The following is a 15,294-nucleotide window of genomic DNA, read 5'->3' as shown; positions in this document are numbered from 1 at the left end:
GATACAGTGCAACTTTTTCCGCTGGGACAACTGTAGCCTACAAGCAAACATTTCACATCTGTGATGCCATGGACTGTCTAAGGCATGTGTCTCAGCATAATTACAGGGTCACAGAATCACACAATAGTTTGGGCTGGAAGGGATCCTTAAAGGTCTTCTAGTCCATCCCCCCTGTTGGGGACAGGAACATCTTCTGACCAGGACGCTCAGAGCCCAGTCCAATCAGACCTTTAATGTTTGCAGGGATGTGGCATCCATCTGCCACCTCTCTGGGCAACCCGTTCCAGTGTTTTATCACCCTCCTTGTAAAAAACTTCTTCCTTCTATCTAATCTAAATTGACTCTATTTTAGTTTAGAACCATTAAAAGTCACCCTTAATGGATCCATTAGTCCAGAGAGTTTGCTACTCTGCTGTCTACACAGACATTAACCCGAGATAAGAACTGATGTCTCCATTATAAAATGTGAAATGTGAGAAGAAGATAGAGAAGGTATGTTTTCTTCCATTTGCATATGTTTGGTTTGTGTGACAAGGGGCTAAGAGAAAGGCTTATAAAAAGCTAGGTATAATGCAATGATGCTCTTCAGGGGCAGAGGCATAGGACAGTAAAATCAATCTCATGTTTCTTAATAAGCTCTAGGTCTCCATCTAATTTTAATTGTCTGCCTGGAATACTAAAATACTTTCAGGCATTTATATTCTGCTCATTATTAATAAACAGCATATAACACTCAAGATGTTTCTTCCATTTCCTGCCTCAATCTGGCTTATCCATTATGATTCTCAGTACTACAAGAAAGTGAATTTTCTTCTACTATGAATCTCAAAAACCTGCCATTTTCTATGAATGATATTAATAACATCACTGCAGGAAGGGAAATATATACAAAACAACATGTTTTATACAAACATAGAAAAAAAAGGCTTTTTTGGGGGGGAACATAATTTAATAACCAAATTTTTCCCCTTCAGCATTCATAAGACCTGAAGTAGAATGCCATTGTTTGAACTTCCAGCTCTACTTCTGCAATTGACAAAACCATTTTCTGACAAATGGCTTGTTGAACCATTATGTAAATACACAGCCAAATCTAGCTGTGGAAGGCAAGTTGTGTGTATTTGAAACTGCTCAAGCTTCCTCTGCTGGAAGAAATACACAGTTGCAGGGCTACCCATGGCATCTTGAGAGGAAGAAAGGCTCCATCACAAACTTTGTAGAAGGGACACCCTTTCCAACGGAAATTGAAAGCTGAATTTTAAAATTTTGGTGGAAACAGAGAAAACCCCAATGTTTTGTAGCTGTATCGTTGCTGCCTAGTTTGGAAGTACACTGGAAACTAATCTTGTGGAACATACACAACCAAAAGCAGGGAAAACTTCAGTCCTGGACAACATAGGGATATTTTTTGTTATTTACAGGGAAATGTGCTTTTTATCACTAAACGTATTTTTTAAAAAATAAAATTGCATCCTGTCCTTGTCTGGTCCCTTGGCTCATTCCTGGGAGACTAAGTTGCTGTTTGAGCAGATCTCCCAGAAAGGAAAGCTGAAAGGACTGGACATTGATCTGAAAGAGAAGCATAGTCAGAATGACTCAGTGTGCAGAAATGAGCCTTACTTATACCTTTGGGGTTTAATTCACTGATTAGTTATTTCATGTTTATAAAGTTTTCCCAGGAAGCTGCTTTTCTGTAGGGCCACATTGAGGATATTTACAGCACTCATATTCTGACATTCTTCTACTCTGCTGAAGGAACACATTTTCAATACTGAACCCCCATCTGCTGGCATGTCACTCAGCAGTCACTCACTGAGATTTTTCTTCAACTCCTTGGGCTCTGTTTTAGTTTCTCTCTCATGATGATTGGCAATATGAGACTGTCAATTTTCTTTAGTCTATTTCCTAGCTCATTCATGGATATGCTGAGCAAGATGGGTCCCATATTGGTCCTGAGACAGCCTATTGGTAACATCCCCCACTGTGAAAGGTTTTTATCTTTTTCTTTCCTCTCTATCTTCAGTTAGAGACCTGTGTGAGGACCTCCCCTCTTGCCCCAGGAACACTTAAATTCTTAAAGATCCATTTGTGAAGAGCCTTGTTAAAGCTGCTGTGCATTGTGTGATACAGGAAAGAGTGACACTTTTATTATTATAAATTTAAAATGAGCTGGGTTCCTGGTACACCTTTCATCTTAGAAAACACCATTGACCTTACATTGTTCATTTGAGAAGTTTCAGTCTTTGTCAGTAAGGAAAACATTTTTTCTTCACAGGTATTTATAAGCAGAAGTTCACAGTCACAGCCTTTACAATTAAGTAATTATATTCTTCTTTTGTAGCTCTTATCTTACTGTTAGAGACTGAAATGTTATAATTTATGGCTTAAACATAACCAGCAAGGCAGAAAATCTCTGCATATGCAAAGTATCACGTTAAATTGAAAGCAAACCAGTTACTGAGAAGTTGATACATAAAATAAATTGAATCTTTGAATGCTTGGAACATCTGGCTTCAAAAAGATACATCAGGGAACTGTCTTAATGATATGAAGTATTTATTTTTGAAGTCTCAGTCATTGTGTTGGATGGTTGGCTAGCATAACATGTAATCATTCTCTTTAATAAAGATTTCTGCAAGACTAGCCTTTCTTTGGACTTCAATATACAAAATCTTTTTTTTCTTCTCAGAAAAGATTAAAAAAACCCACAAAAGGTTGAGAAAAGGAAAGGAAAATTTGAAAGGCTTCTGTTATTTAGTCTGTGAGATGGAGTTGAAATTTCGACGGAAAGACTAGCATTTACAAAATGAACAGCAGACACACACACATTATTTTAAAATTACATTCAAAACTAATATTTAAAATTTTCTACAAGTTCTGGGAGAAATTGAAAGTGTATCAGAACGTGAGATACGTTTTATATGTGAGTATAAAATTTAGAAGCTGACAAGATGTTAGACCTTTTAATACATTGTTCTGACTTCATTAGAACTTAACTTGGACTGGTATCTGGTTTGTGACTGAAGAGTTTTGAATCTGCTCCTTTATTTTTCTGCATTTGACAAGTTAATCTGCCCACAAAGTTTATTCCATGGCCCAAAATATAATTTTTCAGGTACAGAATCTTGTTGAACATATAATGCAGAACTTCAAAATCTTGAGATGGAATAAATCCATGATGGTACACAAACCACAGAAAGACCTCACGGTGGCCCCAGGCCAGGAGGTTACATGGTGGAAGTCACTTCAGAGCAGCAAGGGACCTTTTTTGTCCTTATGTGCCTTGAGCTAGAGAATCTATCAAGTCAAGTGTATATTCCTTGTGAAAATTAATTAAGTCCCAAAGAATATACTCATGGACAGAGTATATATAAAACCAGTTGTATACCTTTCATAATACAAAAGAGAAAACTTGTGTACCTTTTTTTTTTTGACTCCACACTGAATGTGCAACTGCAGAAAGAGTAAAGCAGCTGATAAAATCTGTATCATAATGACTATATAGAAAAAAAATCCCAAAATAAAACTGCATAAACAATAGTAAAACTGACATTTTCTCAATGAAGATTTTTAATATTATGTGTTGTAGCAAAAGCTCAGTGATATTCATGAGACAAAAGAAAAGGTTCACTTATAGCCCATTGACTTTCTCCCTAGCAAGCTAGGAAAACTTACTGCAAATAGTGCAAATAGTGGAGCAACCATGGAGATATTACACCTTTTTTTTTTTTTTTAATAAGAGCATTGCAAAAATGCTTTAGAAAACAATCTAAATAGAGAGTTTTGATACTGATTCTCATGACTGTTATTTGATTTTTGATTTGAAAGAAAAGACTTTAAATTTCTTTGAAAATTACATACCAGTAAACAGTAGAAACTTGTTCATATTTCCTAAAGCCAAACACCACAGAATCTCAACTCCATCCCAGCATTAAGGAAATTTTCAACTCCTTCATGAACAACTGAAAAAATAATTTCAAGATTTCAATTTTCAGTTTCTAGCCATCATCTTTTCCTGTTTAACTGTACTCAAGGGCTGGTACATTTAGTTTATTTTCTCAGGTAAAACACCAATATGCAGGTGTGTGGGCACACTTATTTGCCTGCATAAGGCTGTTGGCTAATTTTATTTGAATAATACTTTGACGTAGACATCCTAGGAACATTTATGTATCTCCAAGTTTCAGAAAAGTCAGATTGTGCAACATTAACTCAGCCCACATAAGACAACAAAGAGTATCATAACTATAGGAAAAACTTCAGTGGAAGTTCCAACCACTTTTCAATAAGACCATTTTCTATTTTCGAATATTTCCTGCAGTTACGAGATTTGTACAAACTCTAGTGAACTATCTAGTGAAAAGCAACTTATGCTGCAGTGGATGCTCACATTATTTTGAAAATCTCTTGAAAAGATAGCGAGCCTCGCTGTCCTATGGATCCCAGCCCCACCTGCTGACAGGTTACAAAAACTTAACACTCCTGAAACTCCCTAGGTTTTTGTGCCGGGGCGGAAAAAGGAGAGACTCAGGGCATTCCACGGCACATGGGAAGCTGTGCGACTGAGCTGCTAAATTCCACTTGTAACCAAGAACAGAACATTGTCGAGTTCTCAAGGGATTTGCATGTACGCAGAACTTCTGCGTGGGAGAGACCTCAGTGCTGACCCACTCTGCTCCCGCGTAGGAACTACAGGAGAAGCACGACTGGCATTTTGGGTTGGGGCTTCTGCAGCTTCTGAGAGGAAGCCAAGCGCTTCCTGGCACCGCAGCCTTCGGCGGAGCGCCGGTGTCGCGGTGCGTTCCCCGAGCCCCGGGCGAGGGGCGGCGACAGCGGGAGCGGCCCCGGCGTGTGGGGCGGCGTCCGCGCCCATGGCGGCGGGCGGGCAGGTACGGCGCACGGCAGGCGGGGCCGCCACTGCCGCTCCGCCTCCTCCTCCTTCGCCTCTTCCTCCCGCCTCAGGTTTGTCATCGTGTCGCCGGCACGGCCCGGAGGAGGAGGAGGAAGAAGAGGAGGAGGAGGAGGGATGAGGAAGCCGCTGCCGCCTTTGCATCCGTGACGGGGGCCTGGAGAGCCCGGGCTTGGGACGGCCCCTTTCCAGCCGCCGGCGCACAGGCGCTGCTCGCCCGGGGGAAGGGCCAGGAGGAGGAGGAGGAGGAGGAGGAGGACGGCGGTGCTGTGTGTGAGAGAGCGTGGAGATGAGCTCAGCTCCGTGCCCTGGAGCCGCCTGAGGAGACCCGGCTGCCTCCCAGCCTCCCTCGCCGCCGCCATGGCTCACTCCCCCGTGCAGGCGGGGCTGCCGGGGATGCAGGTGAGCAGCTGCCCCAAGGGCAGGCACGGACACGCTCCTCGGGCCGGGCTGGCTGTAAACGGGGGGATTCCCGGTCTAGGGGGAGAAAGCGCCTCTTGGCCCTGGCTCGGCCGCGGGGGCTGGGCTGGGGGCAGGGGAGCGGGATGGAGACGAAACGTGCTGTCAGCGCTTGGCGTGGCCCCCGGCGAGGTCCCTCCGCCCGTGGATCGCTGCCTGCCTCTGCTCCCTGCGTCCGTCCTCGGCAGCCGCTCTGTCGCTGCAGGCGTGCGGAGCGGAGCCTGTGGCCCCCTCCCCCGGCCGGCAGTTCTGCTGCTCGGTGTTTTAATTCCTGAGGGCAGCCGCGGCTCAGTGGGCGATTTTCGGCCCCGTTAGTTTGAGGTGCGTAGGGCAAGCATACGTACAGCCAGTCCGTACAAGCAGGGCCTGGAAATGTTGCCCTTCAGCGCATGCTGCAGTGCCTATGTCTGTGGTGCTGCTCTGAGGGGCGTGCTTGGGAATCGTGTTTGGCTCCTGTGTTTGAACCCGAGAGTTGGTCAGCTGCTGTTGTTGTACGGTGGAATTTGCTTGTTCTGTGTCTAAACTATATATTTGAAAAAACTAATGCTGGCTGAGCTGGCTCAGTCTGAGCCTCTCCCCCCACCTCGTTTTTCTTGGTTTAAATGGAAACTGCTGCCAGGAAAACGTTAAGGTCATTGGTATCTGTGTGTTGTTATTCTAATATTTCCCACATCTGATTAGAAACTTTCTTGCCCTTACCTCCAAAAGAACAACTTATAAATGACATGTAAGAGTCTCTCTCAAATTTGTCTCCTGAATTGAAAGTGTTTGTGCATCATTTGGTTTAAGTATTGATTTACCGTGGTTTGTTTTATTGTGAGTCAGGATTCTAAGTCATGAATCTCTTTTCTTTCCAAAATTTGAATTGAAAATGTTACATGCTTAGGCAAAGCATGAATTATGTGCTCATACATAGTACTGGATGCCCTGTAGCCTACGTAGGCCCACTCTCTGAGCTAATTAATTTATTGCTGTGTAGGTCCTGCTGTTGGGAGTTCAAGTTCACCTTCCAAATATGAGCAGTTTGCTGATTGCCAGAGACAGAGAAATGAGGGTTTCTTAATTGACTGTGGATATTGTTTGGGCTTTTTTTTGTTCCTTTGGGGCATATTAGAAATAAGACAACTACCTACTTTGAGAAAGAACCTATAACACTTTAGCATTTAAAAATCAGATTTGTAGCTGCTTGGAAGTGAGAGAATGAAGATTATTCCATCAGTATGCATGTACTGATGATGTATGTCACTTTATGATCTGAGGACCTGTGCTTTTTATTGACTTGATTTATTATTTGGTTTGTAGTACTGTTAGCTGTGCTAAATGTGTGGATCTTCAGAGTTCTTATTAGTCCATGTAATTTGGGACTTTGCTTCAAATAGTTTTATTCAAAGTGGTGTCATTTTTCTCATGACTTTTATTTTATTACTATGAGAGTTGCTCAAGTGTGAACTTTTATAGTCTAAAAAAAAACAAACCCAAGACACCAGAGGTCTCCCAACAGGTAGAGGCATAAAGTCTGTAAGCAATGTGAATGCTGCTCACTCATTTCCTGTGCCCAGTTCAAGATGTCTGTATCCTTTTCCATTCTGTCAGAATATATAACAGTTTTATAGCGGCCTCTTTTCAGTACACAATTCTCTTTGATTTTACTTCCAAATAAATGTTCAAAGAGTAAAGTACTTACAATATGTGACATCTGCTTCGATAAGAAAAAGATTTGGGACTTTGTGTAGAAGAGAGAAATAGAGCTTAGTTCTCTGGGCTATAATTAAATTTCCTAAATCACGGGACTATCCTTTTTCTGTAGTGTGATCCCTCCTCCCCACCTACCAGCTTCTGTCACAAACGTGAAAGCAGTGTCAGTGACAAGTTATGCAGCTTTCTCCGACATTCTTTGCTGTACTCACACAAGAGAGCACCCATTGTGCTTGTGTGAGCAGGGTAACTTCTTGACCCCAAAAAATCACTTGGAGGGGCATTACTCTATTAATGCTGTTTGGCGTGAGCATGGTAGTGTCAGTAGAGCAGAGGGATGAAGGATTAATGTATTTCTCCCTAAACAAGATGTCTGATCAACGTTTGAAGAGTGATGCATAAAAATGAGTGGGTAGAGAGTGAGCCAAAGGAATGGAAAACTGTGGAGGAAATGTAGGATGGTGCTGGAAGGTTGTCAAAACCTGAGATTTGCTGTCTGCTGTACAGTGGGCCTGTTGTAACCTGAATAAAAACAGAGTTGGGTTTTGACCTAAATTTCTGTGCGTGCAGTTTAAGTTCGGACTCAAAGTTTTTGCTGTTGCTGTTTTAAGGGCTCTCTATAGATATAAGTTTGGGTGTGCAGGGTGAAGCTGCATCATGACTAAACTGAGGATGTGTTGTCTTGCTTCTTCATGCCTTATGGAAGTGGCCTGGGGAGAGTGTGTGTTTGCCTGTAAATGTGTGAGATTCCTGCAAGACTGGCTCCCAGTAAGCGTGTATACGACCTTGATTTTCAGACTGGCCTGCATTTCAAGGCTGTGGTAAGCTTCTGGAGCTTCTTTAAGGAAGCTGTATTTTAAATCAAGTACTGTGTTTATAAATTTATGGTAATAAATTCCTGTGGTGCTTTTAGAATTCCATCATCTTGAAGACAAGCCTCTTCTGTGTGATAAACTCCTTTTTTTATCTTCCTCCCTTTTCAGTTGTTTTTGTAGCAATAACAATGTTTATGCAGCAAGTTATTTTTATTCATTCTTCATTGTATTTTCAGTACAAGAGCTACAGGTTCTTCATGCAAAATGTAAATAAGCATTGACATTCAAGCTGTGTTGCTTCAAGAAATGCTAGAAGTTTAACTAAATTTAAGTGGGAACTTGACAAATGAACAGAAAAGGTTTTTAAGCATAAAGGCACCATTTTAGGCTCAGAAAGTGTCAGTTTGCCAGAGACTGGAAGGGTGTTTTGGGAAATGCTGCTGTTTATTTCTCTATTTTTGTGCTGTTCACAAGATGTTCACTTTTTGCTGCTGTAGGATGAGTGTCCTGGCCTAGAGGATCCTTTGTTCTGATTGGCATGGCTGTTCTTTCATAGTTACACACTATAGGTATTACTGTCTTCCTTATTGTAACTTATTTTCCTTTTACAATAAACTGCTTTTTAAGTACTTCCTGTGTGAGCTCTGTGTTTTTTCTGTACTTCTCTGTGTGAGCTCAAAATATTGTGTTGTTAAATCAAAGGCACTGTGGAAAGGCCACTTAGCTTCTCCTGCTTTCCATTTGCAGCTTCTGTGTAGGAGATGAGCTTTTGCCAGTTTGGTTTTTATTTTTTTTTTGAGAGTTTGTGCTCACTGTTACTGTTTATGTTACAGTTTGACAAATATTTTGCAGTAACTTACAGCACTTAAATACTGGACAGATCCTTGGACCGTTATGATCTTGGATAATCAGTTTTAAAATATTCTCAATACAGATGTCATGGTTCTGTGACATATGACAAGCTCAGCCCTTGGGTACCAGGACAGAAGAGTTTTAACTGGTGAAAAAGAAGTGGGCATCTTCTCATTCTGCAGTCAAAGGCTGTTTCAGGGCTATGTAATAGATGTATGGAGCAGTTTGGGTGTCAGGAAAACCTATTTCCATTGTGTGGCCTTCCACAATAGGTAAATAGATGCAGCTTATGGCAACTGTGTCTTTCAGGTGTTCTCACAGGCCAGTCAGACTGGCCCTGTGTTGTGGCAAGTTTGATTCGTGAGCAAGGTACCCCCTTGGCCAGCTGGCATCTTTGTTCCCCAGAGAGACAAAAGGCTACTGAGGCAGCAGACACATTTAAATACCGGGCCTTGTGTTACAAGTGGTGCACAAAGCTCTGATGTCAGCTTCTACATAGTGGCATCTTTTGTGTTTCTGAAGTAGAAAATGTATCTTGGCTGCATTTTCAAAATTTGCTTAAATTCTTCTCGTATTCCCTTTCTTGTGGGTGGGGTGGGAAGGGGAATAGAGGATGCACAGAACACTGATGGACAAAGTCAGCACAGCATCGAATATAAATTAATAATAAAAAATACTGCATCCATCCTATAATAATTTGGTCCCTTCTATTAAAAAAAAAAAAAGATGTGGACAGCTGGAGAGGGTTGAGAGAAAGACCACAAAGATAACTGGAGGACTGGGAAGCCTTTTGCATGGGAGGGCTGAGAGAGCTGGATGTGTTCAGCCTTGAGAAAGGATGGCCCAGGATAGAGACCTTATCACTATGTTCCAGTATTTCAAAGGTGTCTAAAGAGAAGATGGAGACTCCCTTTTTACTAGGAATCACATGGAAAGAGTAAGGATAAGAGGTACAAATTACACCAGGGGAGAATTCTGATTGGACACAAAAGGAAAATTCTTCACAATTAGGACAGTCAGCCATTATTCCAATTTCTTGAGGAAATGATGGATTCCCCAACGCTGGACTCAAAATTTTAAGTCTTGCCTGGACAGGGTGTTGGGCTACCTTGCCTAGACTGTGCTTTTGCTGGGAAAGTTTGGACCAGATCTTCCTTGAGATCCCTTCCAACCTGGTATTCTGTGAGAGTGAGTGATTTTGATCTGGTTATTGCTTTTCTGATGATACATCTTTTATGGAGTAGTGTTTAATTCAGTGGTGTTCAGCGTGCCTAAAAGTAATAATCTGTGTGGATGCGCTTTATAATCAAAGCTGTTTTTACTTGTAAGCTCTTTGTTGATCTGGGTAATTTTCTATGTGCAGGTATGCACAAATGTCAGACTGTGCTGGTTGTATATTAGTATAGAACTAAGAGTCTTCTGCAGTGTAACTTGATAAAAAGTGAGGTTTGAATTGGGAGAATTTATTGTATTCTCAGTTGCTCTGCTTGGCAGCTTCTTGAGACAGACATCTGGGTTTTCTGTCAGACACAATGGGTGCAAGAAGAGTCTCCCCTCAAATTATAGCATTGCTGTAGGACTAAAATTCACTGTTTTCCTTATTTTTGTCAAGTAGTATTAATGCAACAGAACTTTCTCATTGCCTCTGTTAGCATTCTTTATTCAGCCATTTGTTGTAATGATGGGGTTTTCCTAAAGAGCTACTTTTTTATTTTTCTTTTTATCAGTGGCTTAGCTAATTAAGAGTGATTTTCATCACAGAAGTTTTAGCTTTTTAGCAAGTGTAAATAAGTGAGAGACATTATTCTAAAAGTGGTTTTGGGACATTTTTCCTTAGCTATCTTTCTCTTGGTGTCTAAAATACATCTTGTGTTTCACTGCTGTACTGTACATACTGCTGATACTTGTGTGTTGCTTTCACTGTGTGCCCAAGGCATGGAGGGATTTTTAATTGCAGTAATTTACAGTTTAGAAGTGTAATGGATGGAAGGGAGGAAGTCAGCTACAGGTTATGAAAGTTTTTTGTGATGTTGCACTAAAAACTCAGAAAAAAATCCAATTAAATATGTTTTCTGGAAGCAGGCTACAGTTAGGTAACTATTCATTTTGGTATTAAACTCCTAGGGTTGTACACTAAGCAGTTTTCTGAATGAAAAATACCAGAAAATTTCAGACTGATTTGTGCAGGCCACATCACACCCAGAAAATGGTATTGGTTAATTAGAAATTTGGAAGCATGCTTTACATATTTGTGTTACTGATGAAAAATCGAATATTTTGTATTCTGAATGTAAGATTAGTGCACCTTCCTTGAAAATAAGTGGAAAGAGAGTTATGCAAGGGTTGAGAAATATTTTTACGATAGGCTCACTTTAGGCAGATGCTGGAAATGTGCTTACACCCTGTTTCAATCTAGGTAGAAATCAGAACAAGAGAGTTAACTCTAGTGATAAATATGAGTATTAGTAGGCCATAATGATTCATGCTAAATGTGTTTACCTTCAGTGTTTGAGATGCAAGGTTTACAGCTTTATTTTTTGCTTCCTCTCCCCTGTTTCAACCCATTGAAGATTCACAGCAGAATCGATGGCAGTTATTCCTTTTTCTCGATAGTTAAAAGTATTGCTCTTGCTAGTTCTCTGTATTTTTGGCATATTGTATTTCTCCCAGAAAAAACCAATTTTCTTATGGTAGCATGTGTCTGAATTGAATAATTATAGTATTGGAGATGGAAAGTGGTAGAAATATGGAATGTGTATGAAGAAAGAAAGAAAACAATTATGTGTTACTTTTTATAATTGACAAATTCTCAGTGAAAGAGCTGGATCTTAGTTCTACACCTAGTTATTACAGATAAATGCTTTCTTTCTAGTCTTTGTACCTCTCATTCAGTGTTTTGCTGATTTGTCTTCTTAAAATAAAATCAAATCAGTTGTTGCTGTTCATGGTAATGCTAAGATGGCTATGGTAGTTTGTCTCATTTTACTTTATTATTGATAAATAAGACAGAGATGGTTCAAATTTGGTTCCAGTTTTAAAGCTTCTAAAAATGTTTTTCTTTTTCATTGTTTATCTAAAAGTCCCGACTATAAATCCAAATACTTGATTATATTTTGTCTTTTTGCGTTAGTTGGCTGCTCTTTGAAAGTACAGATAGGGATTGATACAATTGAACCAAACAATTTATCATCTGTTTACTGCCTCTTTTATATTTTAATTTCACACCAACTGCAGGAAATAATTTTGTCTGTTGTTTCAGTTATTCATATATGGGGTATATGTATTGCTGAAAACAAGAACTTGTGAGCTTCTGAGATAGCTGAAATGCTGGGTAACAAACTTTGAGGCTTCTCCTTCCTGGAGGTAGTTTTTTCTCTGATGCAAACCCATCTTATATGGGTGTTTTGGGGTCTTGGTGGTTGCATTTTTTTTTCTTTTTCGGGTCGTGGGTTTGTTTATTCCCTGCCCCCTGCTTTGGTAGCCCAAGTTTGTAGGAGGGCTGATTTGAATTTGTGCAATTTATCCAAATTTATGTATCTCTACTGCTGCCCCCTGTGCTGCTAGCTTTGTGGGGATCAAAGTAAAAAGGAGAGCTCCTTAATAATGAAGAGACATTAAATGGTTTTTGAAAAATTCCAAGTGCTGATCTAGGGAAACCTTTGCAGTGCCTTCTTGAAATGGGGAGTTTTGTGAAGGAGAATGACATCAACTGTGCCTGCTGGTCACTTTGACTGGATTTAGGCTCAAAGTTCTCAGGGTACATGAGAAAATTTCCTGTGTGAATTTCTCTGGCAGATTTCTGTTCTCTGGTCTGACCAAAGATAAAAAATAAAAAAATTATGTGCAGCAATGGTGTCTCAATTTTTAAGAAATTATGTTTCTATGCAGTAAATTTAGCAGCAAAACTAATTCTTGATGTGATAGTAAGTGTATCACAGAATAGCTGAGATTGTAAGGGACCTATGGAGCACATCTGTGCATCTCCTGCTCAAAGTAGAGTCACCAGATTGCTCAGCCTAGTTTTGAATACCTCAAAGGATCCACAGCCTGCCTGGGCAGCCCTAATCTAATGCAGGATTATCCTTATATTAAGAAAGGCTGGGTTTTTAGTTTTGTTTTGGTGGTTTGTTGTTGTTGTTTCTGTTTGGTTTTTTCCTTTTTTTTTCCTTTTATTTCTGGAAGTTTAGATGAAGTTTCCTATAACTCAATTTCTGGCCATTGCATCTTGTCCTTCTTCTGGACCCCACAGAGAAGAGTCTGGCCCTGTGTTCTTTACTCCTTTCCATCAGGTATTCACACAGAGTAAGATTTCCAGCTGCCCAGGCTTCTCTTTTCCAGGCTAAACAATCCCCAGAAATCTCTGAACCTCTTCAGATTATTATATTTTGGGCTCGGTCTTGATAGGGAATGAGAATTGGACTGAAAAATTGGAAATTGATTTGGTGAAATGAAAAGTATGCAAATTGAGATGTTAAAAGATGATTGATTTTCTGTTTCAAGCAAGCTTCAAAAATACATAACAGATCTGCAAGTACCATCAGTTGCATAGTTAAGCTTAAGAACTTGGATTATGGAGAAGCTTTATAATTCTTGTAAGTTAAAGAGAAATATTTTTAATGCTTTTCTATAATAACTGGAACAACTCTTCATAAAAAGAAGTTAGAAATAAGAACTTGAGTGAGATGTGGAGAAAGACTCAAAGCTGTATCTTCTCTCAGAATGGTTATGGATAAAGTTGGATCTAACTAGTTTGAATTACAGTAGTGTTTTCTATTGAGCTTTAAGGGACAGTCAGTGTGGATGAGAATTGGGGGTTCATAAAAATAAATATGTTGCAAGATGTGTGTAACCCTACTGTGAAGAGGGTACTGCAGAGGTGGTGTCAGAGTGGGTGACACTGCTGGTTTCTTCAGGACTGTTCTTGACAATTGTTGACTGAAAAGTGACCTTTGCATAGAAAAAGGCAATGCCTCAAAAAGACAAAATTTAAAGGCACCTGTTACGTGTGAGAGGCAGTGCTGAAGAATGGTGCAAACCTGGGGATTGGAATTACTGAATAAAACAGCATGAAGTGCAGCTTGTCATGAGTATGAGCATTACAAAGAGCCTTTGCAAAAGTCTGGGAGCTCATTAGTTGGAAATACAGAGCATTAGGAGGAGGTAATTTGGTTTTTTTGGCTGCAGCTGAGTATGAGCCATGAGACCAAATTGAACAAATAGGATCTGAGAATGTATTGAACTATTTTTATTCTGTAGAAGTAGGCAACAGTGTTGTTAGGTCCTAAGAAGAGTTAATTTTAAATGGAGTATGTTTTTTTGGCTGATTAAGGTCAAAAGTAATGAATCCAATGTGGAACAAGTACAGAGAGATTACTCAAATTATTGGATGAATGGTGGCTTTGCTTATGGTGAAAAGGACTTTGTTCTGCGTGGCTGAACAAGCTGGACTGTGAGACAAGATGGTTGCAGTTTGTGTTCAGAAGTGTGAAAAACTATTTGAAATAAAAAGCAAAGTAATTCAAGTGTCTATGGAAATTGAAAGTTCTGGAATCATTCAATCTGAATGCTCCATAACTTGTTTTTGATTTGTCACTGTATGTATTCTGTGACAAGCTTTGAAAAAAATGTTGTAGTGGTAGAGATCTAGTTCTTTATCAAGGTGATTAGCTTTACCCATTTGCAGCAGATATTGATGTTCCAGTCTGTGGTTTCTAGCAATATTTGATGTGCTCCATTACACGAAGGTTCTTTTATCAGTTCCCATTATTTTAATATTAGTAGGAATAAACTCTGTGCTTAGTAAAAGTTTGCAAAGAATAGAGTCAGCAAGACTATAGTGACAGTGTCTGTGGAAGTAATTTTCTCTTTGTAGTTGTGTAGAGAGAATATTTATAAAGCTATTTGTTTATTTTGTCTCTGTTGAAAGTATTTACAAAACCAAGGAAAATCAAATTTGGCAAGAATCCTTTCCAGATGTAATCTCTGAAAAAAGAGTGGGAATTGGCCACTCATGTACTTTCAGATTCAAGCAGTTCATTATGTATCTGGAGGCCTGATCTCTCTATTTTTGAAAGACAGCAGGTCATTCAAGAAACCAACTCTTAGTTCTTGCAAAAACACAGGTTGCCAGTGGTTCAAGGCTCTCACTTCCAACACCTGGTGTTCTGAGAAGAAAACTGAGACCTTTCTAACAGAGCAAGAGTGTGTTGTTTGGGTTTTTTGAAACAACTGCTACCTCCTGTTGCTCAGAAGAAAATTCAGGAATGACAACTGTTACATTTTAGAACAAAGGAATGAATTTACAAAAATTGTGAACTGGGAAGGAAGGGTGGATTTTTTTGTTTGTTTAGTAATTAGTCATTTCACAGGAAGCTTCTGAAATAACATTATTGATTATCAATTATTATTATTATTGATAATGATTTTGATCCCATTAAGTTGTGTTATTATTGAGCAATTAACATTTCAAAATGGCTGTAAAATTTTGATTATAAAAATTCAAGCGAACAGTCGTTCCCTTCTTCTTGGTCTTCCAGCAAGTTATCTTCCTCACTTTTCTGTAAT

General features: G+C 39.7%; 1 protein-coding gene across 1 annotated transcript in view; it reads left to right on the top strand.

Moving 5' to 3' along the window:
• Positions 1 to 4,968: 4,968 nt before the first annotated feature.
• STK24 (serine/threonine kinase 24) overlaps positions 4,969 to 15,294 on the top strand; it is a 52,515-nt gene continuing 42,189 nt past the window's right edge. Inside the window, exon 1 of the mRNA XM_066545133.1 lies at positions 4,969 to 5,311. Coding sequence (XP_066401230.1) covers positions 5,270 to 5,311 — 42 coding nt within the window. The 5' untranslated portion in view covers positions 4,969 to 5,269. The remainder of the gene's footprint in view (positions 5,312 to 15,294) is intronic.

The sequence above is a fragment of the Molothrus aeneus genome, chromosome 2, assembly GCF_037042795.1.
Source record: "Molothrus aeneus isolate 106 chromosome 2, BPBGC_Maene_1.0, whole genome shotgun sequence".
NCBI lineage: Eukaryota > Metazoa > Chordata > Aves > Passeriformes > Icteridae > Molothrus > Molothrus aeneus.
This window is presented reverse-complemented; position numbering and strand designations above follow the sequence as displayed.